The sequence below is a fragment of the Embiotoca jacksoni genome, unplaced genomic scaffold (genome assembly GCF_022577435.1).
Source record: "Embiotoca jacksoni isolate LCO1_2020_lvr unplaced genomic scaffold, fEmbJac1.0.p SCAF_25, whole genome shotgun sequence".
NCBI lineage: Eukaryota > Metazoa > Chordata > Actinopteri > Embiotocidae > Embiotoca > Embiotoca jacksoni.
Genome location: NW_027185376.1, coordinates 3,560,913 through 3,585,826, shown reverse-complemented (window position 1 = coordinate 3,585,826; position 24,914 = coordinate 3,560,913). Strand labels below are relative to the sequence as shown.

Sequence of the window (24,914 nt, the reverse complement as noted above, 5' to 3'; positions counted from 1 at the left end):
CCCGCCCCTCCCAACAGCACCGGGCTCTAACTTTTTTTTTTTTTTTCTTTCTCTAGCTCTTTTTTTTTTTTTTTTATTTGTTTGTACCGCTCTTATTCCTTTCAAGACGTACGGAGAGGTCCGGTGCAGCCCGTATGAACCGAGTGACCAAGCGCTGTAATTAAGTGCAGAGAGTCCAGGGCTATTGTTGTGTGGCTCACGTTCGGTTTGATGACAGCCAGCTCATTCAGTTCAGTGGTCAGACGCATTTTGATATAGAGGCAGACAGAATGACGCCGGGGGCAGCGGCCGGCGTGCTACGGCCGAGTAGGCCCGAGATCAGCTCGGCGCAGCAGTTTAGAGTTTAACCTCTGTGACTGGACCCCCACCCACCCACCACCACCACCACCACCACCACATCATACCCCCCCCCCCTGCCCGGAACAGGTTTTACGCCACGGCTCAATGTTCCCAAGTGGCTTTTCCAGAGCGCAGGGGCCACTGTGATCCATGTAGCAGTCACCTTTTGGCCAGGCTCAGAGAGCGGGGTTACTGCGATACATGCGGAGGAATCCTCTAGCCAAAGGATCCATACCTCCGCTGCCTCCAGCTTAGCTGGGTTGGTTTCTGAGATCAGTCAAGGACAACAAGGCTTTGGTGTGGGGGATTAGGCGGCGGCAGCCAGATCTGGACGAGACTTTTTTTTTATTTTATTTTTTTTTATAAGGAGCTAAAGCAAAGACCATTGAACTGAACACTTAATGTGTCTGGTCTGCCCCTATCAATGACCTACTGCATCAGAGATATGCAGCACAGCCACAAAACGTATGCCTCTTCAGCATCAAAGTACTTAAAGCATCATCTCTAAAAAGCTTGTCAAGTTTTCCGTCCCCCAGATGCCCTCCTTTCATCAAACATTCTCTGCTGTTTTCGGAGCAATTTCAACATTTGCAAAGACAGAAGCACGACACTTTAAGTCCCTCCACAGATGCGTTTAGTCTGACAAAGAAGGGCCGAGAAAAAAAAAAAAGGCACTTTTTAAAAGACGAGGATCCCCTCGGAGGGAAGCGGAGATGCTTCGCCAGCAAGTGGGCTCGCTGTTGCTGCAGGACCACTGACCGGCTAATCAGCGCACAATGCAAACAGATGTCGGCGCCGCGCATCCCATTCACACTCGCGCACAATTAAGATTTTAAAAAGACTTCTCCCTCATTAATCCGCATCTCAATCCTTTCTTCTTATCCCACAGCAAAGCCCCACGTATTAGTGTTGTGGTAAGAAGGATATGGACTCTTATCCAGTGTTTGCCCAAGAAAAGCGGCTAAGACTCAGGCATCACCACGATTAGCTAATGCTAACAATAGGAGCCGTGTTTCCGCGGTGCCTCTTCTTTTTCTGCGCTGAAGTGGGTGTTAAGAAGAAGAAGAAGAAGAAGGAGGGAAAAAAAAGAAGCAGAGTAAACACAGTCTTAGGGCCAAGGACGTAAGAGGAGTGGGAGATCGCGAGTCTGGGTGAATAGCAGAGATTTACCCAGAGGACAGACCCCTGAAGATAAACCCCCCCCTCCCCCCCCCCCTTCCCCTTCCCCCCTTCGCGCTCTCTTCTCGCCGCTCAACTCCCACACCTCCCAGAGCTTCGGCACCACGTTAACGACCCAGCGGCCAGGTGTGGGGAGGCTGCAGGTGCCATCGCATTTAGGCACATTAAGCACTGACACACACCATCGCTAAGAGTAATCGGATTTACCTGGCTGTCTGCTGCATGGCGTGGCGTGCTGTGCAAGCGCAGCACAAAGGCTTAGGGCCCCCTCTCCATCACACACACACACACACACACACACACACACACACACACACACACACACACACACACACACACACACACACACCTGGGATGAATTTAGGGGGTGACAAAGCCCTCATAGAGAGGGGCTGCCGCTGGTGGAGTAAGGCCTGTGTGTGTGTGTGTGTGTGTGTGTGTGTGTGTGTGTGTGTGTGTGTGTGTGTGTGTGTGTGTGTGTGTGTGTGTGTGTGTGTGCGTGTGCGCGCGTTCAATTGTGTATGGAACCAGAAACCAGAACAGGAGCCAGTGGCTTTTTTTTACACCTTGTGGTGTACGAGTGGCGACAGATGCTACAGGCTTCTGGTTCAAAGCAGCTGAGGCGAAGGAGGGGTGGGAGGTTTAAAGGAGACCCCTTTCGTTCTGCTGACCCACAGACCGCCAAAGCTCCCGGGGACGGCGCTCTGGTGCTGGGTTCAATTAGACAGAATGGGACCGCCGCCTTCAGGGACACCCCATGTCCTCAACACCTGGGGCCAGGAGGAGGTGTTTTACACGGCAGCGCTCTCATCTCAGATCATAAGTCTCCTCGAGCACAGGTACGATCAGAGATCTGACGGCGAGACATCGATGAAAAAAACAAAAAAAAAACACCAGACGTCATTCAGACTTTGGGTTTCCGAGTAGAAAATTTGGTCGTTTTTCATCGTTACCGGTGTTATTTCTCCTTCAATTTCTGCTAATCAGTCGTGTTTCTACGTGTAATTCTCCCACATCTACTGACACTAAGCCTGCGACTGGCAATTTACTTTATCGGTTATTCTGACAACAACTTTTCCAGTTGATCTATCAATCATTTTGTCACGCCAGTCACAACATCCCAGAGCCCGAGGTGACGCGTTCGAGTCGCTCGTTTTGTCGAGACAATAGACGAAAACTTGAGAACATTTAATTCACAATGACATCAAAAGGAGAAAAGCAGCGATTCATTGTATTTAAGAAGCTGAAACTGGCAAATGTCTGGCTTTTTTCTTTCTTTTTTTTTTTTTTTGCTGCAGAAGAAGACTAAAATCGACGTGCATGGTGCCGATGGTGCTCGACTCGACTCTGCCTCATGATTGCAGTCTTCCAGCCCTTCGAGTGCCGCGGCACAAAGAAAGCCTCTTGAAGCTCAGCGGCCCTTTTGACTTTTTTGGTTGTTTTTTTTTTTTTTGCTCTCTGCTGCTTTTGAACTCTCCATTTTCAGACTGTGACTTTTCCTCATGACCCCAAGCCTCGGCGTGACCCTCCCCCCACCTCCCCATTCCCACCCCCAAAGAGCTCCAGTGGTCTGGAACCACCACAGCTCCTTCACACATACCCACACACATACATAAAATGAGAAGTGGCAGTGTTGCTGAGTTAGGTCAGGATGTAATGGGCAGTAATGTTCTGCCCTCGAGGGCCCCGTCCACGGCACCATCGCCTGTTTTTAAGTAACCTTTCCCTTTTAAAGAGGCACCTTGGTGACTACCAGGCACCCGAGCAGCGAGGGAGCCGGAGCTAATGAAGTGGCTGAATAAATGGAGTTACAGTATCAGGTCGGGGTCCACTGGACTTTTTCATTACTGCCACTGGATTAAAATCCTTCTGTCTCACTCCGTCTGCCCCAATTCAGTGCCAATATAACCAAACTAAACAAGCCATCACATCAAATCCTTGTCTGCAGGCAAAAGTCCTGGCTACAGTGGCCGCCAAATTAACCTCCTAATCAGCCTCTTACTCCCCAAACATCTATCTCCTGTTCTGTTCTTTCCACGTACACACACAGCTTCACTTTTATCTAACTACGACTGTCTATCTGACCTTTGTTTCAAATTATCTCCGCTATCTCACTCAAGCCACAGCTCTTCCTTCACCTCAATCTCCTGGGCTTCATCTCCTGCTGTCTCTCGCTCTCGCTCGTTCTCTCACACAGTCTCCGAGTCCCAGAGAGAGAGCGAGAGAGAGAGAGAGAGAGAGAGAGAGAGAGTAGGGGGTGGTGAGGTTTGACTCGGCGCTGCTTTGGGGGCTTTGAAGTGTGTGTTGATGAGAGAAAGTGGAGTACTGTGTTCAGACAGGCCCCTAATGAGGGAATTAAGAAGCTACGCTGGCCGTTCCCCATACTAACTTCTCAGGCACAAAACAAGACGTGTGTGTTTGTGTGTGTGTGTGTGTGTGTGTGTGTGTGTGTGTGTGTGTGTGTGTGTGTGTGTGTGTGTGTGTGTGTGTGTGCGTGCGTGCGCACGTAGAGGCGAGAGCGAGCGTAAAAGACGGGCTAATCTGTCAGACTTAATCAAGCATCTGGCAGTCCTGCCTCTCACCTACAGTAAAGAGGCAAAACTGGGCCTCAGCATTTTGGGGCGCTACAAACATGTCCTTGAGCTGCGGAGTTCTCTTAACTTCTCAGGACAAAGTTAACACGTTTGTGTTTTTTTTCCTTCCCCCATTTCAAACGAGCAACAGCAAAGTATTTTCGTGGACTCACGATAGTGCGATTCCAGGTAGCCGTTGCGGGGGTCCATGGCGAACAGCGTGCCTCGGTACGGCAGGGCATGGTCAACCAGATGTGGCAGGGACCCGTGCAGCTCCTTCTTGAGCAAGGAGGGGCGTTCCTCCGTGGAGGTGGAGGGCTCCTCGTTCACGCTCCTGTCGGGGGCGCCGGGCCTCCGGGCCTGGGAGCTGATGGCATTGCGCCGCTCGCGGTGGTAAGGCGTGCCTAAAGTCTCGTCCTCTGCCGGTGGTAAGAAAGACAGACGGACGGACAGAGAGACAGAGAGAGAGAGGAGGAGAATTTGATGTTAAAACTTGGGAAGAGATATCAGAACAGCAGTAGTGAGCATGAGGAAGTCTGTTCACGTAGAAGGAGCAGGTGAAGGGGGAGGAGCAGGAGATCAGCTCTGCCTTCACCTGAAACCTACTGGGGCATTATGGGTGTAAATCTCGCCAGGGGGTAATGCCCTCCACCAGTGCCCAGATGTGGGAGTTCAGAGGCGGGCAGTGTTGCGAGTAACCGGACGCCACGGGTGAAAATATCACAACCTCTTCATTTCGTGCAGCTCGGGTGTTCTTACATTCAGCTCTGTGTTCTTTTTTTTTAGATAGAAATGGTTTCCCATGGAGAAGGCAGCAGCGCAGGCTTTCAGTGCACATTCCTAGCTGCCCATTAACAAGCGTCATGGGCTGTATCAACCCTCCCCCCCTCCCCTTCATCCCCTCTCAATCTTTTTCTCTTTTCGCTCTCTGAGGGGAAAATTAGGCGGAGTGGGACCTCTGGAGAAAGCTTCTTGGCATGCTGCGCAAAAGAGGATAAATGCGGAGTTGAGTTCAAGGGCTGAGCTTCACCAGCAAGACGTGACCTTTGACCCTCGGTCCGACCTCTAATCTGACATGCATGGGGGTCAGCCGGCCTCCTGACCCGGTATTAGTCTTGTTCTGCAGTACGATACCACAAGCGAGTAACTTAGAAAGTGACGTAGCATGTCTGGCATTCTGCTTCAACGAGATGAATTTAAAATAGGAATTTCCTGCTGCCAGGTGGATTTCATTTCGTTTAAAGGAGAAGCATGTAAATGCTGCCCGGTTATTTAGGGCTGAGCATGATTGCGAGAAGTGACGTACTGAGCTGGACTATTCACTGCATTGTAGAGCGATCACCGTAATGTAACAAACTCATTGTGTAGTGTGTCATGTAAGAACCAACTACCATGAGGATTGATTATTCATATAGTACATATTTTTCTAGCAATAAACAACCTTTTTGTGTTCGGATGCATTACGATGTGTCGTACCAGGAAGGGACGGGCATTTCAAGCACGAATGCTATTTTGATATCCGCTGGGAACGAGACCACACGTCCACAAACACACAGGAAGACTCGCCGTGAACTCAACAAATGCCATCAAACTTTAACAAACGGGAAGAGGAGCGCGTCTTCAACTATCATCTTTGAGATGACGGCCGTTGTTTGCTCTGCGCATCGAACATCAAACTTATTTCTTCTGGTAGACTTCAAATATTCCACTTGTACTTGGATGCGGTTGCACTGCACCTCACTTTTGTTTTTTGAAAGGACTTTTTTTTTTTTCTGCACCACACACCCTTTTACCGGAGACTTCTCCCGTCTTGGTTGGCAAACAGCTTTAAGGTGCATTACCGCCACCTTTTGGCAGCAGTAATGATTTACGACCAGGCGGCGGTATTTTTTTTATTTTTTTATTTTTTTTTTTAAATGAGTGTTTGAAAATTTTTAAAGAATCATGACGGTCTCTGGTACCAACTGCACTCTGGAAAAGGAAGCTCTGAGCCTTGATTACATTGCATAGCCTTGTAATCCTTCATGAACCATTTAAATAGCAGTAGATAATCACTTCTTTTTTTCTTAGTCACCTGAGTACCTTGTTGAATTATTGGTCAAAACTGGATGGATGCATGTGTCAACCCACTCTGATTACATCTAGATGGATAGAAATATTTGGTACTTTCGATCTCTAGTAAAAAAAAAAAAATCCTTTGTCAAGTGCAACCCTTTCACTTTTTACCCAGAGCCCCATTTTCTCCATGTTCAGTCCTAGTTATGTGCAATTGTGATTTCACCGTAGAGGGTGCTGGTCGTCGGTGCGCTCCGGTGTTCTGTCTTGCATGAACGTCGCTCACTGAGAACCTGGCAAAATGCTGTTGTGCCGGCGCCAGAGGTTCTGGGAGTATTAGCTGCCCTAGCGGTGTGAGCGGCTCCCCCACCACGCACCGCGACCCACCAGCACCCAACTGCCAATTAGAAAACAGAGGAGAAGGGGGCCAAGATTAAAGAGCACCACCTTGAGCACTGAAGAGGGCCCGCCACAGAGCGGCAAGCACTTCACAGAAGAAGAGAAGCGATCAGAAAGGAGGAGGTTGAGAGAAAGACGCGCAAAAAGGGGAGAATGAGATTGAGAGGTGAAGAGAGAGAGAGAGCGGAGGAGGAGGAGGAGGAGGAGGAGGAGGAGCAACCCCAAGGGTCCCCGCTTTTATTCCCCTCACTCTCCCACATCCATTACCTGCGTTCGGGGCCAGCCGTGCCCTCGCGCAGCACTGGCAGCGGATTCAAGGATTCGTTAACGCGGAACTGACAGCCAGAGAGGCAAGTCGCTCTCATCCGCTGGAAATGACGGTGTCAGTTATGATATAAGTATTTAATCCTATACTGCACAGCCAGTGATCTTATTAAGGGAATAATGCAACTTATACGGTTAAAGCTGGATTAATAGGTCTGCCGCTTGCAAAGCGCAATATTAACATAAAGGGATTTTGGAATTGGGTTCATCTCCCGACATGGATTGAGGAAGTCGAGACTGTAAACTACGCAGGGAGCAAGGCACCGCTAAGGGTAGCGCATGTAGCTGTGTACGCTCAGCTCTTTCACATCCGCCAAATCTAGCGTTACATCTGGGAAAGTCTGTCTACATATTTATGAGCTCGTTTTTCTTACTTTCATACAGATATTTTGAATATTTGATAAATAGATTCATCACCGGGGCCTCGGATAGTGTAGCTTAAACTTGTGGAAAAACTACAGAGGAGTCTCACTGCTTATTTAAAAAAAAAAAAAAAAAAAATTTACTCCACATTACTATTTGTTCACCCCCCCCCCCCACACCCACCACCCCCATCTTTTCTTGTTCTTCCTTTTGTTTTTCTTTCTTAGTGACCCCCACTGCTATTCAGATGTGTCGCTCTCCTTTTAAAGGGAGGTCAAGCGACTAATAGTTCAATCACAGCACTGTCACAGTCCCACCATCCCCCTCCAGTCACCCTGGCAAGCCCAGAGGAGGAGGAGAGTGGGAGGAGGGTGTGGGGGGTGGGGGTCATCATTCTACCATATACCACCTTAAGGGGCTTCATTACTTCAGTTCATACAACCTTAAATGGTTAAACAAACACTCTACACCACAAGGGTCAATTGACTCCTTGACTCCTCGGTGGAAGAGAGTCGGTCCCAGTAAGGTTTTATCTCCTGTGCTGCCTGTATCTGCCGGAGGAACGTTTTTTTTTTTTTCTTCTTCTCCTCCTTATAAACGTGTTGAGTATCTGTCAAAAAACTGGGCTAATGAAGACAGAGCAGACAGAGGTAAACACGCGCAACTTTGAAAAGTTCAACCGTGCAACACTTCTCTAACTCTGACCATTCGCCCAAAAGACCCTTTCCCTTTTTCCCTCCCTCATTTTTCATTCCTCTTTTATTTCCCTCTCTTTTCCCATGGTTGCCGCATCCAGTCCTCTACCAGTTTGCAGGTCTATTCAGCCCAACACAAAAGCAGCAGGCCGGTCCTCTGTGGACCAGAGGAAAGCATGCCTCTCAAAAAAACAGAAAAAAAAAAAAAAGAACTCTCTCTCTCTCTCTCTCTATGGTGATTGAATTTCTTAACATCTTTTCAAAAAGCGCTTAAATGCCTGGAGGCGAGAGGAAGAAACAAGCTAATGGTGGATGGGGAGCACTGAACAAATTTCAGAGCCCTTTCCTGCTCGCGTTTGAGGTTGAAAGCGAGCTCCTGCCTTTCAAGTTTCAAAGTCCTCCTTCCTCCCGCAGTGTCACTGAAGGATTTGAAAAGAAGGTAATTGTGCTCACTGCCGTCCTGATCAGAGCACACGCCCCAGCTCTAGTATTTCAGGAGCTTTCTCTGCCACTATAATGGTACCTGGTGCTCCATTCCTGCATTCTTCCTCCCTTACTACTCTTTCTCCCCTCTCTCTCTCTCTCTCTCTCTCTCTCTGACCCTCTACAAATGCACCCTCTATTGCTCTCGCTCACTTGGTTTCTATCCTTCTTTCACCCCCAGCAAGCCGCTCATTAAATCCTAAAACCCAGGTTTCTCCCCCCTCCTCCCCCCCACCTCTCTTGTCTGGGGTCTCTATTGTAGGATTCGGGTTCAAATACCTTTCGAGAAAAAAACAACAAAAAAAACCTTATGTATGGCCTTTAATATGGCAGTATAAAAGAGAGCGTGGATGCAATGACAAAATGAAATTCTCAAAGAGATAATGAGATATGGAGTGGGGCCAATACCTCTGAGAGTTGGGCACTAGGATAAGGGGAGGGCGGGGGGGAGGGGGGGGTCGTAAGTTAAGAGTGCCCGGTCAATTCAAAGAAATGGAAAGTGAAACAAAACCCTTGGCTTGTTGTTTCTGAAGGCATTTTCTAGAGGCAGAGGTTAAGAACAAGGATTGTTGTTCCTCCACATGCCAATCTGTCCTTGACTCTCAAGCATCCCATTTGCCTTCCAGCCCGAACTCCGTCAGAGTCTCCAAAGCCGGGACATGCATGTTTGAGGGGGTGCACAAAGGGCCCTTGCATGCTGTAATCCCCCCCCACCCCACCCCACACACACACACACACCCGTTCCTGCCTTCCCTAAAAGCCCTAAAAATCAGAGGAGGTGTTGTTGTACCTTTGAGCCAAAAAGCCCAGACATACAGTACGCTGGCTTCCACCTTCTAACTTCTGAAAGCGCTGTTGTTAGTGGCACAAACAGGTTTTGGCTGGGGAGCGCACGGCGAGGAGGAGAGGAGTGGAGGATATACGGCCAAATCACAAAACACTTCTTCAAAGCTCCTCTCTCCTCCTGTGCAATAATCTCTTGCTCCCTTTTTTTTTTTTTTTTTTTTTTTTTCTTTCTCTTGCAAATCAACTCCCGGGGAAAGACTCAAGACTCGCCCAATTAACAATGAGAAGGGGGGAAGAAAAATTCCAGCAGCTGGCTGGAGTTTAATAAGAGCACCTCTCCAAGCGGCTTAGGCTTATGTACCTGATTCACCGGCCCTGGCATTGGCGCTAAAGACAGAGGGAATCATTCACGATTAGCGCAGGCTGAAATACGAGGGAGAGAGAGACTGCTGAAACTCCACCAAACCCAACAACAAGAGCGCGGGGCGGGGGGGGGGGGGGATTAGGGCAATTGTGTGAGGTATTTTTTTTCTGATCAACTTCTTCGCTGATAGGCTCAGCGCCACAAGGAGCTTTGGGTGCCTTCTTCACAACAGGGTTCAGTTATGCATAATGTGAAGGTTACAGAGTCCGAATAGAGCTTCCTGTATCTGTCTAAACGGGGTGACTTTCCAGCAACTCTCCCCCCCCCCCCCACCCTGACAAAATAAATCCAAATGTCAGAAGGCAGAATGAGTTCATTACTCTGATATCTGCGGGCAGGAAAAGTCGGCAATCCCATCGTCAAAATGTCTGTCGGTGCTCCGGAGAGCTTCGGCAACGTACCGAGTTCACTCCGTCTAACTTTGCACTCGCGTTTGATTCCGTCTCTGCAAAGTAAATCCGTGGTGGTACATTATTTAAGCATCAGTGTGTGCGATAGATGTTTGGACGAATTGCAGAGAGGTGTCAGGATGTTCCCTCTCCTGGTTAGCGCTCTATTGTCAGCAGCTGATTTCCCACACAGCGCCCCGCAAACGCCTTCTTCAATATGCATCGAGGCAAATTCGACGACTCCCACGTCTCAATTTGGCTCTCGGCAGCCCCACGTCCCAACCCCCCTGCTCCGCGGCACGCAGCCCCCAGCCTGTTTCTCTCTGCCGCCGGGGGTCTGCTGGGACGCACCCTGAGCTCGGCATCTCGCAGTCCCAGCCTCCAGGCCCCGGGGCTGGGGAGGGGCAAATCAAAGCCTGCTTGGCTCCTTCCTCCTTCCCCGCACTCACCTCAAATCAGCCTCACAGCGGGGTTGTGACGTGCCAAGCCTCCGCCTGCCCCTAGCTACCCCTTACTCACCCATTAGGGGCACAGGCCCACCATAGAGCTGCCCGAATCCCCACTACCGTTTCATCAGGGCCACATTGTGAGGGAGCAATGAGCATTGCAGCGAGAGAGCTGAAAGCCCCGACTCTAAAATGCACACTGATGCGTTTTTGACCACGGATAGTTATAGCTTTTAAGGTTTTTTCCCTCAAAGGGCACCTTGGCCCCGCATTCTTTGAGGAATCAAACACCAAGAGATGCATTTGATCAAGGCTTCAAAGCCAAAGATGCCATTCAGTGGCTCTGATTGGCTTATAGAGCGTATTAGCATCGCTTCAGATAGTCACAAGCCGGCTATCATCAGCCACAACCTCTTAGTCGTTTATAATGTCCCCCGCAACAATATGGAATGATTGTGTGCGAGGGCAGACCGGGGCAGAGTTACGTCCGTCTGGGATAGTGGGTCTTCTAGGGGTGAGTCTGGGCACGCTGCCCTCCAGACCGGAGCGGGCCAGCTTTCCACTGGGCCTCGGCACTGGAATCCCACTTCTGACACCAGAGCGATCCGGACCAAGTCTGTGGCACTCAGATTAGGAACGGCTCGCCAAGAGAAATGGATATCCGGCCAAAGCAAAGTAACATGGAGCCAACAGTTGGGATAAAATAGAAAAAGAAATAATACAGCAATTTCAAGCACATCAAATGTGATCCAAAATGCCACTGTGGACGTTTCCTACCTTTTCGGTATGGAATGATGTCATGAAGCTCTTTCACTCGACTTTTAAATAGTTCAAACTTCATGTCTTCGCTGCATTTGGCTTGTGAATATTTTTATGTAAACAAAGTGTGACGTGTGGGCGTGTTTTTGTAGAAAAAAAAAAAAAAAAAAAAACACATTCGCACACGGGAGGGGGGGGTATTTAAGATCATTTTTGTGCACTGCATTGAGACATGCAGGCCCCCATTAAGATAGTTTGCCAGCACTTACCAGGAGTTGGATAATTAGACACTTCAAAGGCACCTGCCCGCCGTCCCGGGGGGAGGCAGGAATCACCGCCCAACGCCCCGTTTAAAAGCATGTTAACTCGTATCTGAGGCTAGCAGGCTAATTTAACTTTTGACATTTGATATCTAAGGAATGAGAGGGATCAGCCATTTAGCTGGAACAGGATTACCCCCCCCCCTTGCACATCCCCCCTCCCCCCTTCTTCCTCTCCCTCCCCTTCAACACCCCCCCCCTCCCCCTCCTCGCCAGTCAGGCCGGATTCATTAATTTTCCTTCTGCTAAGCACTTTATCAATGACTAGTGAACGTCTAAGTCCAGAGTGGACTCGCGCTCTCTCGCTCCCTCTCCCCCTCTCTCTCTTCCACGGTGATTAAGCTTGTGGATGTTCAGATCTGCCTAATTCACTGCCTGCTCCGCTGCCCGCCGATCGGTCCTCACACCTGCGAGGCAGCTCGGTGAACAGAGGTGACACTTTTTCAGAAGTCACGTTCGAACGTCACTCAGATTACATCGGCACCGAGCGGGCTAACTTTGAAAAGGATCTTCAAGCGCAGAGACAGGTACCACACTTCGATGCCTTAGCGATAACTTGCCTCTGAGGCGATTAGGGGACGTTTGTTAATTGTAACTACAGAAAACACTAAACTGGAAACACTCTCCCTCTCTAAACTGCAAGCAAGCTAAAGATGTGTACTGTAATGCAATTTCCTTAGTCTTAGGATGGATTTTTATAAAATTGCTTTAAGCACACGGAGGATTCAAGAAGTGGTGTCAAAGTCAAGCTAACAGTACTGATGAAAAGGCTGATCATCTTCATCCAAACTCAGTTGACCAACTCTGAACTAAACCCCTACTGGATAATAACAGGTTACATTTGCTGGTATGATTGTAAATCTGCATTCATTTCCAACAGCACCTCAGTCAATTATATTCAAATATAGTCGCCGATCTTTGACATATCACAGGTAGGGAGGTGTTGGGAGTTAATTCCCGTCCATAAATCTACATTAGTCTCAGTCTAATGCATTCTGCTGAATGTCTACATTACAGGTTGAATCAGGGGCTGCACACGAGTGTGACGGATCTGGGTTAAATGAACAGCATGCCCGGAGCTTTGATGCAGCAGCTGGTAATGCTTACAGTTTTTTTTTCCCGTCACATTTGGACATTTTTTTTTTTTTTTTAACCAGAGAGCACGACAATCAGAATTCCAAACTACAAGCCAAACGCCATAAAAATAACACAACTCAACCGACTCCTCCGCTCTGCTCCCACAATGAGGGGCTGTTCCGAGCACACATTAAGTCACCTCGTGTCAGAAAAACCGTCGAGGTTAATCGAGTCAACTTTTTACCTTTTACAACTTACACACATTAATTATTTAAAATAACATTAGTTCATTTTCCACAGTTTTTTTTTTTTTTTTTTTTTTACATCAAGACGTCGAAGGTGCCAGTTTACCTCACAAAGAATCCTTTATAAACGTATCATCGTTTCCAGTATTCTGTCAGCCAACGGTTGGGCTTTAAAAAAAAAATTCTAGACCTGACCCTCACTCCGCCCGCCCGCCCTCCTGACTGCCCCCCTTCATAAACAGGGTGCACACACACACACACACACACACACACACACACACACACACACACACACACACACACACACACACACACACACACACACACACACACACACCTTTCCCCCCTGAAAAATACAGGTGAGACATGGAGCGCTTCATTACAGTGTCTGCAGCAGGCAGCAAAAGCTCTGCAGATTAGAGGATCTGCCATGTTGGCCAAACAGACTTTAGCCACTGTCTGCTGGGAAAGGGGCTGAAGGGTTTGCAGGGGAGTGAGAAAATAAAAAAAAGCTCAAGAATTTCTGTGTGATGAGATAAATGCTTCTGTAATGCAATGGGAAGCACAATGTAGGGAGGTTGTAGTTGTAGGTCTGGACAATATGCTGGACTGGTGGCTGGAACAAATGGTCTTATATGGTCCAAGTTAGATCAGCCAGTATGCGTTAAGTGCCCCTGAGTCACGACATACTCTCTGAGTGGGAAGGACTAGTGGTGGAGGTCCTGGATTCCAGAAGTAAAAAGTTTTCTTATTTTTGTCTATGAATAATATGAGGTTAATGGTAGCTGGGTGGCTTCTAGGTTTGAGTAAGCATAACGTTTTTTTTCCTCTTGAATCATCAGTAGAAAAGAAAGCAAATATCTGTATGAAAAGGTCAATGGTACGAGGCTGTTCACAACTTTGAAAGAGCACTGGGGCATGAAACATCCAATCCTTGACCTTAAAATGGAGAGCTGAAACTAGAGATGAAATAATAACTTTTGGATTGTGGGTTAATTTTCCGTAAATTGAGCTATTGCGGAGCGGTGTTCAATTCTTATTTCAGCAACAGAGTAATAGGAATTTGCTCCAGGACCTATTCTCGATGCTCGCTGGACTCCAAAGCGGCAGCCGCCGAGACTCGTGGGTAAAGAAATCTTCGTCATGCCAAACTGACAGAAAAAAGCATTTGGCATTGACATGACAGCAGAATGACAACTGAGACGCTATAGTGCAGCTGTATAAAGGGTGAATATAAAGGTCTGGCTGCGCTTGATCGTTTCCGGTCGTTGCATCCTAACGAGTGTAGGCCTCGGGGTAATTTTGAAAGTCTTGGAGCAGCCTTTAACCAATCAACATTGATCGCCGTACGACTCGTGGTGCGTGTCGAAACTCACCGAGCTGTGATCATCGGAGACAATGTGAGCGGAGTGCGAAGCCACGTCGCTAATTGTCCATTGCAGATTTTCTACCCTACGGCTTCAATTTCTCAACATACGTTTCATGTCGCTTCATCTGCCTCGACCACCGCCGCGATTTTTTGCAACTGCATTTCCAAAACGAACGCTCGACTTCGGCGGCGTCATCACGCTGGTCACCGATTGGCCAACTCCCTCACAGTGGCTGAGCGAACCTCCGTGAGTGTGTTTTTTTTGTTGTTGTTGTTGTTGTTTTTTTCAGACTTTAATCACAGCGAAGATTGAAGCTGCGGCCGATATTGTAAAAGTATGCGAGAGTCTACAAAAATGCAACCTTTAACATTCCATACACGGGAAACATTCCTCTGTTTGACCCCGTACAACGTAGCCTCTTACTCTATTTTCGTAACCTTTTCATTCCTCCATTTACCCTCCTGCTTCAACACTCTGTCCGTTTTTCCTTTACTCCCCTCCCTCCCCCTCCCGTGTCTCCCCTCTTGTTGCCGTCCCCTCTTGGTAATAAGCTCCCCCTCATGTATGACCTCTCCTGTCACTCCCACCGGTGGAATCCTCCTCTGCCAGGCTCAACTCTCGTCTCCTTCTCTAATCTCTGCATTACGTTTTCATTAATCCCACGTTCGGCTCGAGGATGGCCGTTGCGGCTCAGCTGACACGCCGCCCTCATAATCGGGTTGTCCTTATTGGAAGGAACCAGTGGCATGGAAGGTATTTAATTTGCCTAAAAAGATTTGGATGCTAACGGCTAACGTTGGGATTCACCTGTAGCCTGTTGCATCCTTCCTTTGCTCCATCTCCACATCCCACCTGCATCTCATTCTCACCTACTTTGTGCTAATGTCGTACAACTCACCCCTCACATCCCTCACTCTCCCGGGTCTTCTCCCAGCTCCCATGTCTCTTCCCAAATCTCCTCAATCTCCCCTCATCCCCTTTTCCCGCACATTCTCTCTCTCTCTCTCTCTCCATCCACCGCCTCCCTACATCCATCCTTCTCCCACCCCTTTGAGCCACGGTGGGACTGTTGGACTCATGCAGCCCCATGCTGAGCCGCTCCAGAGCCAAGCCAGAACAAAGAGCCCATTGAGCCGAGCAGAGACATAATGTGGGCCGCCTCTGACAGCACCGACGATGAAGTCATGAGGTCGCCAAACAGTTAATAATGACAGCCCATCCTCCAGCTGCATCAAGTGTGTGTGTGTGTGTGTGTGTGTGTGTACAGTTAGAGGAAAGTGAGAGAAAACGAGTGTCTGCATGCATGCATGACAGAGTATCTACAGTCTGCAACGCGTGTGTACATATCTTAGAACATGTGGATGGATAAAAAGCTTTTAGGAGCGTAATGAGATACCCCACGACACTCAAAAATGCGCTCAATCACTTTGTAAATACCACAGAGAAAAAAACAAAACCTTCGGAGAATTGCACTTTTAGTTTTGGCTTCGCTCCAGCTGCGATGGAGAACACCCACCCCACCCCACCCCACCCCGCCGCCCCCTTTTTTTTTTTTTTTTTTTTTCCTTATTGGAGTCTGTCTGGCGCAAAGTCTGACATGAGACACATCTCCCCGGGACTGGAGCTGTCGCTGCGAGGCCCACACTCCGAACATCATTAGACTCACAGCTCCAGGTGAGATCAGGCAGGGTAGCAAAGACCAGCAGAGGTGCAAAGCAGTATTTGTGTCTCTGTGTGCAAAAAAGCATGCAAGTGGGAGATTCGGTTCAAGCATTAATCTCAATGCCACTGAATGGCCGTGGCCTATTAAAATGCCTTTACAGGACCACTTGATTGTCAAGAGGCCTCCGGGCTGAGTTGTGCTCGGGACAAGGGGAGGAGGAGGAGGAGGAGGAGGCGGGGGAATGGTGAAAGACAACTATGCAATTGATTAACATTAGAAGGACTTGCTCAAGTTCAAATTGCACAGCCCCTCTGCTGTAAGCTACAGACATTTGTTTCCCCGCAAGTAGAATGTTTCTTTCAAACCCTGTCTCTGCTACACATCTGAGTTCAATTCTCCGCATGCCCTCGCTCTGAAAATCAATTCCTCCTCCTCTCCTCTGCACTTTTCCTCCAGCTCTGTGAACAGACCAGGGCGAGGGGATTACACTGTCCCTCCCCAGATCCGAGCGAGACAACAAATGGTTCTTATCAACTGACACCCCCCTGCCATCCAGGAAGAAGAGGCAGGAAAAACTGGCCAAGCCGCTTCGGCACGGATGTGTTTTCTGGGGCCTCTGTCTGCCAATCGCGGCAACTCTTTTCACACTTAAAGCCTGAGCTATTTACGAGAGCCCTGGGAGAGTACGTGCACAGCACCGGAGGGTGGGAAGAACGGAGGGGAGAGAGAGAGAGAGAGAGTTGCTGCTTCTCAACCACTGCTTCTAATCAATCACCAGAAATCACTGCCATGGTTTATGGCCTTTGATCCTAGCTCCTCTTTCGCACTGCGAGGGAAAGAGTTGGGGCGGCGAAAGGGGAGGGGGAGCAGGGAGAAGGGTGAGAGTCAAGGCCCAGGGGGGTGTGGAGGTCAGGGGAGAGAGATTAGGGGGGTATGGGGCCTTTTGCTCACTCAAATCTGAAAAGCATGTCTTGATTTAATCCAGTGAGTTTTGAGCAAAGAGCAGTGAATGGTCCCAAAAATAAAGTTTGCTCCAGACAAAAAAAAAAAATAAAAAAAAATTTAAAAAGCGGAAATTCGGATACATTCAGATAGTTTCGGATGTTTTAACTGGACATCATCTAATGTTGAGAAACACTACGGCATTTTTATTGGACTGTACAGTATTTCTGCATTTACTGACTCTTTCAATATATAATGCCCAAAAGGTTTTACACACTCCTTCTTATCTTTACGGTTGATTTGAATAACATTTGCCAATACTGTAAAAAGATAAATGTCCTTCTTTCTTTTTTCGACATTTAACTTTTGAGGAGTTTCTTTTAAGCAAAAAAAGAACAAAAATCCACAGATTATTCACACTTATTTTATGTCCATTGCATTTGAATGTTAATTAAACATTTAATGAAAAACTAGAAAATGCTTGAAAGGTGCCATCATTTATTTGCAGTCTACGTATCCACAAGAAGATATTTTTGTGGTTTTTAAGTACCAACAATCATCTTTAAGTAGTTTTACATCTCCTCTCTCAAGCTTCTCCCTGCAGCTTTACCAAGAACAGGTTATTTGTGTCTGTGACTTTAAGACGCATTGATATCAGTGACCCTCTCTGATTGGCTGACTCTCTTTGGAGCGACATATGCCCCAGTCAACCACAAGTTTTCCTTGGTGTTGTAGCTCACTAGCTTCACGAATGGAAATGCTGCTCGGTGTTTTCTTTCCCATAAAAGTTTGACAGTGGGCCAAACTGAGGGAGGACATGTGACGTAAGCGTAATTTTGTGACATCACAAACTTGTGGAAGTTCAAACGGCACAGTTACTGAATGCCGGTTGCGTGCTTTTATATAATACGGGACCTTTAATATGTACATCCTTATGTAAATATAATCACGTACAGAATTGGAAAGATTAGTCCTGTAGAAGGACCTGTCCCTCACCGTGCACAGTTACTCCTTCATTTACAATCCAACCATGGTGGCAGGGCCACTAGTTGCCACTTCATCCTCTAAGTCCCATTCAGCAAGAACCCAACTGCGGTAAGGAGGCGAGCAAACAGAACGGAGGGGACGCGGGGAAGAACACACCACAATAAATTCTCCTGGCAGGGTCAGGACACCCCTGCTTTGTTCCTCCTGGCAGGAGGGAGGTCGCTGATGCCGACCGACAAATGGACAGAATGTTAGAATAATCAACTACTGTTTCCCCACTTTATTGGTTTATGAGTTTATGGGGCCCTCGGTCCCCCCCCCCCCCAGCCTCTCGCTCCCTCAGGCTCCGGCGGGGGCAGTAGATCCAGCGGGATGAGGCCGGTCGATAAGACTCCCGATTCCTCTCTCGCGATGCTGATTTGTCTCTAAGAGGCCGGGTCGCTGCTTTTTCCGAGACGTGTCTCTGACCCCCGGTGACCTCTGACTCGCAGGCCTTTCTGGTTCTCAGCGTGTCAGTAAAATGTCCTCGGGTTCCTTTTAAGGAGCCATTGCGATGGCCAGCGGGAACTCTGACATCATGTTAGAATTAAAACAAAATCTGTGACTGAGATGTCCTCTTGAGATCGCCATCGGTATGAGGTGCACAACTTCAATTCTGACTCGTGTAGCCACCGTTTGTTTTGATAATAGTAACATTGTACACGTGAATTATGATATTCATTTCCAGGCTGACAACCTGGTTCATGATTTCATGCGCTATCCTGTGGTTTCCGTGTGCAATGAATGATATTACTGACACTTTAGATCATTTAAATAACGCAGAGTTTAGAAACTCTGCCATTTACCAGATGCTCTTGTTGCAGAGCGTTCCCAGATCCAAGCAACTCCTGTAATGTTACTATAACAGTTGGTTACAAAATAACGGCCAAAACCTCAAAAACAAAACATGTTCACGGACTAGTTTACAAGTTTTCGATGAGGTCTAAAGCCGTAACCACTCGCTACAACAAGTAGGATGAGCATTGACCAAAAAAAAAGATGCAATTCCGCTACAGCTAAATCCTGGCGGTATCTCCACACTGCGCAGAAGTCTTTAGGCAGTGGCTTATATGCATCTTCCAGCAGCGCAGGGGCAGTGGGGCCCCAGCAGGCAGATCTGGGCAGGCGGAAGTGTGCCAGACGAAAGAGGCCAGGCAGGGCTGGAGTGGGCCGGGCGGGCCAAGGTTCCCCTCCGCCCCGAGTAGCAGCGAGGCTAAGCTAATCCTGCGCCTCAGGCCCCTGTGAGGTGGCTCTTGCCAAAGTCTGTCCCCCTGCTGCTGCAGGAAATTGCCTTCAGTGCAGAGGTCCATGAAATGGCTATGGCTCACTAGTGAAGGCGAAGCACATCCACTGTGCATGTGCACATGGTGAGTTTACAAACTGCAATCTACAGGTAACTTTTATATTTTGGATACCTCCCCAAAAAAAAAAAAAAAAAAAAAAAAAATTTGAACGTAAACAGCCGTATTGTAGTCAAGCTTGCGTCTTCTATGCATTTCTTCTCAAGTAACATGTCTATTTTTATTTTTTTTAATGCATTTTTATGCATTATGTATGTACATACAGAGTTCTTTTGGCACTAAAAGCCAATTTTCCTGTGTGGGGTTGTGTGTCAGGCTCTATAACGCCTCCTCTATTGTGCTGTTTGACCCATGGGCCAGCCAGAGCTCCCATGAGGTCCCTTATCCCTCCATCAGTTCTCTCTCATTAGCCCCAACAGGGAGAGCCCAGAGCGGGAGGCCCCCCGGTTCCCTTCTCTGGTCTCCATGAAATACATCCAGCACAAATACAGATGACACAGATCACCTTTTAGCAGATGCGAGCCACAAACGAGTACATTTGTTTAAAAAACAACAACAACAACAAAAAAAGATCAAAACACCAGCTCGCTTCCCGTGAAATGAAAATATATTCTTGACTTTTTTCCGGTCTTCTGCGCTGAATCACTTGACAGCATTTATTTGTCAGGCAGTGTTTGGGTGTTCTTATTAATTTTAAGTATTTATTAATTACTTTTCTGTGGTGACATTGTTCATCTTTTGTGTGTGTGTGTGTGTGTGGGGGGGGGGGGGGGGGTGGCACGGCAGAGACAAAAAAAAACCAAGTGGAAAGCAGAGGTGGCAGCATGAGGAAGGAGGAGGAGGAGACGAGGGAGGACACAGTGGAGAAACAGTTGATTATGAGTCCCATCAAGTGATCAATGATTTCATTAATAAGACAGATCATGCGGCTGTCATAGCTGTGACACGGGCTGAGGGATGATCCGCTCCCAACGCTCCATTTCCACCCCCCCACCCCACCCTACCCCAAGCCTCCCTCTCTCCCTCCCTCCCTCCCCTCTCCCTGTCCTTCCAATATTGCCTCCCTCTCCCAACGACAAGGGAACGCAGAGGAAAGAAGAAAAAAAAGGGATGGAGGTGGGTGTTGGCGGGGATGAAACAGGGGGGGGGGGGGGGGTAGTCATGAGGGAGGGAATGGAGTGGGGGGGGGGGTGAGGAGGGAGGAAGAAAAGTGAAAATCCATTTTGAAACCCATTTTCAATTAGGGGTCCACAAGCTGTTATCACAGGTGTCCCAGAATGGGGGCCCGTAAGTGAAAATGTCTCCTATCCGTTTCTGAAATGAAACCTTATCTGGGAGGCACAAAGATGGCGGGGGACAGCGTATCTGTAAATTACTTTCCATCCCCGCTGTTAACGGGAACTTTATTTCTGTCAGATGACATTCCCCTCTATTTACTGTTGATCATTTAAATGGCTGCCTAAAAAGAAGGTGGCCCCTCACTCTTCCTCTATCCACCCCCCCCCCCCCACCCCCACATCCTCTGTGTCATTCTTCCTCCTCTTCCCATCAGAAGGTTGTTTTTTTTTTTGTTTTTTTTTTTTTTCCCCCCACTGTAGTCAAGAGCTCTTTTTCTTCTTTAAACACTTTAGCCATGTTCTCCATTTGCTTCAGGATTTCTCCGGTAACCATTTGTTGCCCTTTAAGGCTCAACTTGTTTGCCTTGGAGACCTTTCCTCTTTGCCCTTTTCAGCATTAAAAGGTCCCGACTCACCCTCTTCATAACCTGATTTACACGAGCTCTGTTGTTTAAAACAGCCTTTCATGACAATTCTGTGAAGTCCAGTTTATCTCCTCCACATTTTTGTCAATTCCCATCCCACTCGTTCCCCAAATCAACAGCACTCGAATCATAAAAGTCCAACCAGAAAGTTTTATATTTCTCCTTTGCTAATAACCAGTCTTTTAGCCCCCCATACTGCTTTTCTTTTTTCTTTTCTTTTTTTTATTAGTAAATTATCCCATGACGACAGGATTCATTCAGCCAAGGAGCATGGACATCTTTTCTTTTTCTTTTTTTTTTTTTTAAATCGCAGGACCCAACAAAAGAATCAGGGGACGTTGTGGTCCACCTGCCTGCCGAATGATGAGGATTGGAGGGAGAGGGGTCGGGGGGGGGGTCACCCTCCCCCCCCCCGACCTCCCCAAAACTCCTCCTAAAGAGCACCAATCACAGCATTGTTGTGTCACAGTCGGCTCTTTTGAGCTGTCACCGCGAGAGGAGGGGGGGGGGGCACGGAGATGAATGGCACACAGGATGAAGCCACCATTTAGCCAGATCATGTGGGAACGCTCCACCAGGATTCAATAATTACCCGTTCAACTCGGACAAAACTAACTTCGGGGACAGGAGGGTGAAGGCAGAGCAAAAAGCAGGAGGAAGGTGTTAAGTTGAGAATCACACGTGAGGAGAGGATTTTAGTGGCCGAATCAGAGATCAATAACACACCAAGTACCTGTTTGCAGGCTGATCCCGATCACAGAGAAAAGGCCCGGCCTGCTTTTTGGTAGCAGAGATTGCTTTGGAAAGACGGAGTTAAACATCCTCCACGTCGACTCCACCTGCCCTTCCTAATTATTTTCCACTTTTCACAACTTATCGTGGCAACGCTATTGCCGGGCCGCACCGCGGGGTTTCCACCGCGCTGAGATCAGGGGGCCGCCGCGGCTCCGCTTGACGGGGGGAAATATTTCGCCCGGGCCTTCCTAAGAAGAACCAGTCACCGGGAGAGGGGGGGGGGGGGGTTCCACAGCTGCTCACAATTACCTTTTGTTTGGATGGAGGCAGAGGGGCAGGGGGCTACGAGGGTTAAAGTTGAGGCGAGTGTAGGGTTACACCTGATAAGAGGTTATGAGTTCTGGGGGCGAATTGGGAATGCGCTGTAATTATAACCACACAAAGAATGTGTAAGCTATCTTATGATTCCACGAGAGAGAGATCGGGATCTAAAAAGGGACCTTTTTTTTTGGTTTTTGGTTTTCCTCGAGATGAGTATCGTCTCTCCGCTCGTCAAGTGAAGGATGACACTACCGTGTTTTAAAGAGTGCGAAACGTCGCTGAGTCGGCGTAGGAGACTCCTCGGCGAGGTTTTCAAGACAAACCTTGTGCTGTTCGGAGCTGTAATTACCAGCACATTACTAAGAAAAATCCACTATCACCGAGCCAAATTGCATCCATGCTTTTTCCACAACAAACTTTTCTCCCTCTTTTATTTTGTTTTTTTTCTTTCCTCGCTTCCCCCGTTAATGAATAAAACAGTGCTGGCCATCTGGGAACGAGTAAGAGTGAGAGTGTTCCCGAGATGCTTCAGGATGCATTACCTTGCCCACTTCCTGTGATAACTCCCATATGGAGAACGAGTCACCGCAACTTATTTTTACTCCCTTTCCTGGACTGTTTGTCACCCCGTCCACACGCGGGACGATGGTGTTTGACGCCGGCGGAGTCGAGAGGGGCTGTCAGAAAAACGCTCCATCAGGCCACCAGAGCCAAAACCCTCCCGTTCCCCCCCCCCCCCAAAAAAACTCCCAAATCCTCTCACTGCTAATGAGCACAGCTGCAGCTTAGACCGTGGTGATCTCAACTCTGGGTTTGTTATGACTTTAGCTTGAAGGCTTTCCAGTGAAAAAAAAGAAGAAAAAAAATCGCCATCTAATATTTCTCATTTCAGCCTCAGAATTGAGAATGAAAGGCGGAATGACGACAGGCTTAATGAACTGCAAGCTCTGTGCCGCTTTTAATAGCATGTGTCGAAGACATTGCTATGTAAACATGCCAAAGTTGCTACCAGCGAGCACCAGTGTGCGACTCACCGTGAACCATGAGAACAGAGGAGAAGGAAACCATCGTGTGCAAGAATCCATGGTGTGTCTAAATCTTTTAATCGTGTTTTTGTGAGTTGGTCAACTTCATCATTAAATAATGAGGACGTAGGCTACCACAGATTCCTCAGCCCCCAGTAGATCAGTGCCCCCCCCTCCTTCCCCCTTAGCCCTGCCCCAGCTTAAATATGGTGAGTGATTGAAGCCAAACATCCATCTCAAGCTTCCAGAGGTTTGTAATTGTATTTTTATCTACCCTCGTATTACCGGACCCAAATGAATATTTGGAGTCTGTCCACGCTCCATTGGGGATTGTTTCCAGTTGTAGCATCTTGGTTCATTTTGAAACTGTTGGAGCAGCCTTTAACCCAATCAGCATCGACCAACAAGTGGCCTATGTCCATCGTAAATTGTCGTTGCTTTAACTCTTGGTGTCGCCTCATCTGTCTCGACCACGGCTGCCAATTGTTGGAGCTACAGTTCGAAAACAAGCGCCCGACTTCGACATCGTCACACTCAGCCAACCAATCGCTGCCCGTTAACCTTAATGCCAACGGGTTTCCAGACTATGATCACGGTGAAGACTGAAGCTGTGAGAAATAGGCTAGTGTCTATCCAGACTTGAGGATAAACATTCACCGACAGATTATTATAAACCTGAACCTGCAAAGACGGGATTTATTTTAAGAGCTTTCGAAACATCCATTTTCATCGGCCAGGTTTATTTTTTTTACATTCTGTCGGCTGAAAAACCGGAATATCAGCCGTGTAGTTGTAGCATCCCATTCGGTTTCTCCTTACTCCATCTGGTAAAGCGATTAATGGCAAAGTTTCTCCGAGCCTGACTGCGTTCCAAAGGATCAGAATAACATTGACATTAAACCACTGCAGCTGAGCGTGCAGTTAGAGGTCACACGTACCGTTTGAGGTGGTGCTGGAGGCCACCGCCTTCTCACTGATGTCACTGCGCGCTGATGAGCCTTTGGTCGCCACGATGGTCTCCACCCTCTTCTTCTTCTCAGCTGCTGAACTGGCCTGGGACTGGGTTTCCATGGCGATTGTTCATTCCTCAGGACCTCATGGAGACGGGATAACTGGCGAGGAAGAAGGAGGTGGATTAAACAGATGAATTCGTCACGAGATCAATCGAGTAGCATTCGTTTCTTCCGTTCTGCGGTTTTTTTTTTTTCGCACCTGACCGAGCGAAGGTTCTTGATTTTGCGAGCTACATTTGAACACATTTTATCCATTTAGTTTTGGATTCACGTTGCAATTCTGAGAGCGCAGTAAAGAGCTTTTAATGACATACATATGTCTTGTCGTCATCCCCTACGTGGGCTGCCTGTCTCTATGCTTGACACTGATTGGTTTGCACACAGGCTTCTGTCTGATGTTGGCGTGTTGTCAATTTGTTGATTCATTTGATCAAAAATATGTTTCTGCATTTTTATTTGTTTTTCAAGTTAACTTGATGTCTTTATTGGACCAAAAATGATGACCACATACTTTTGTATCCTTCTCTTGGCTCATTTCTTCTTCTCTTCCACTTCTTTTTCTTCTTCTATTGTTAAATGGCAGACTCCACTTCCTATTTTGGTCAGTAAATCTGTCCTCGCACAGCAAATGAGCTGAACGATGGTCCAGTGAGACCACCTCTTCTGCCTGAAAGTCCGGACCAAACAAGATTTGTGCGTTAAGTTGTTTTATGCTCGTGTTTGTTTTTCTTGCTTAATATACTGTAAGTTAAAGACATGAATAATAGAGTGCTTCAAGAAAAGACTTAGGCAGTGTGAACCTTGTGAGGAAAAAACCTGAGATCCAATGCTCCCCTTTTCATGATGCCCACAGCAGACCACGGGTCAATCCAGCAGCTCACCCTGATTTATTTTAACTCG

General features: G+C 47.8%; 1 protein-coding gene across 1 annotated transcript in view; it reads right to left on the bottom strand.

Moving 5' to 3' along the window:
* gli3 (GLI family zinc finger 3) overlaps positions 1-24,914 on the bottom strand; it is a 102,812-nt gene that overhangs the window by 59,571 nt on the left and 18,327 nt on the right. Inside the window, 2 exon segments of the mRNA XM_069159672.1 lie at positions 4,265-4,510; positions 23,940-24,113. Coding sequence (XP_069015773.1) covers positions 4,265-4,510; positions 23,940-24,072 — 379 coding nt within the window. The 5' untranslated portion in view covers positions 24,073-24,113.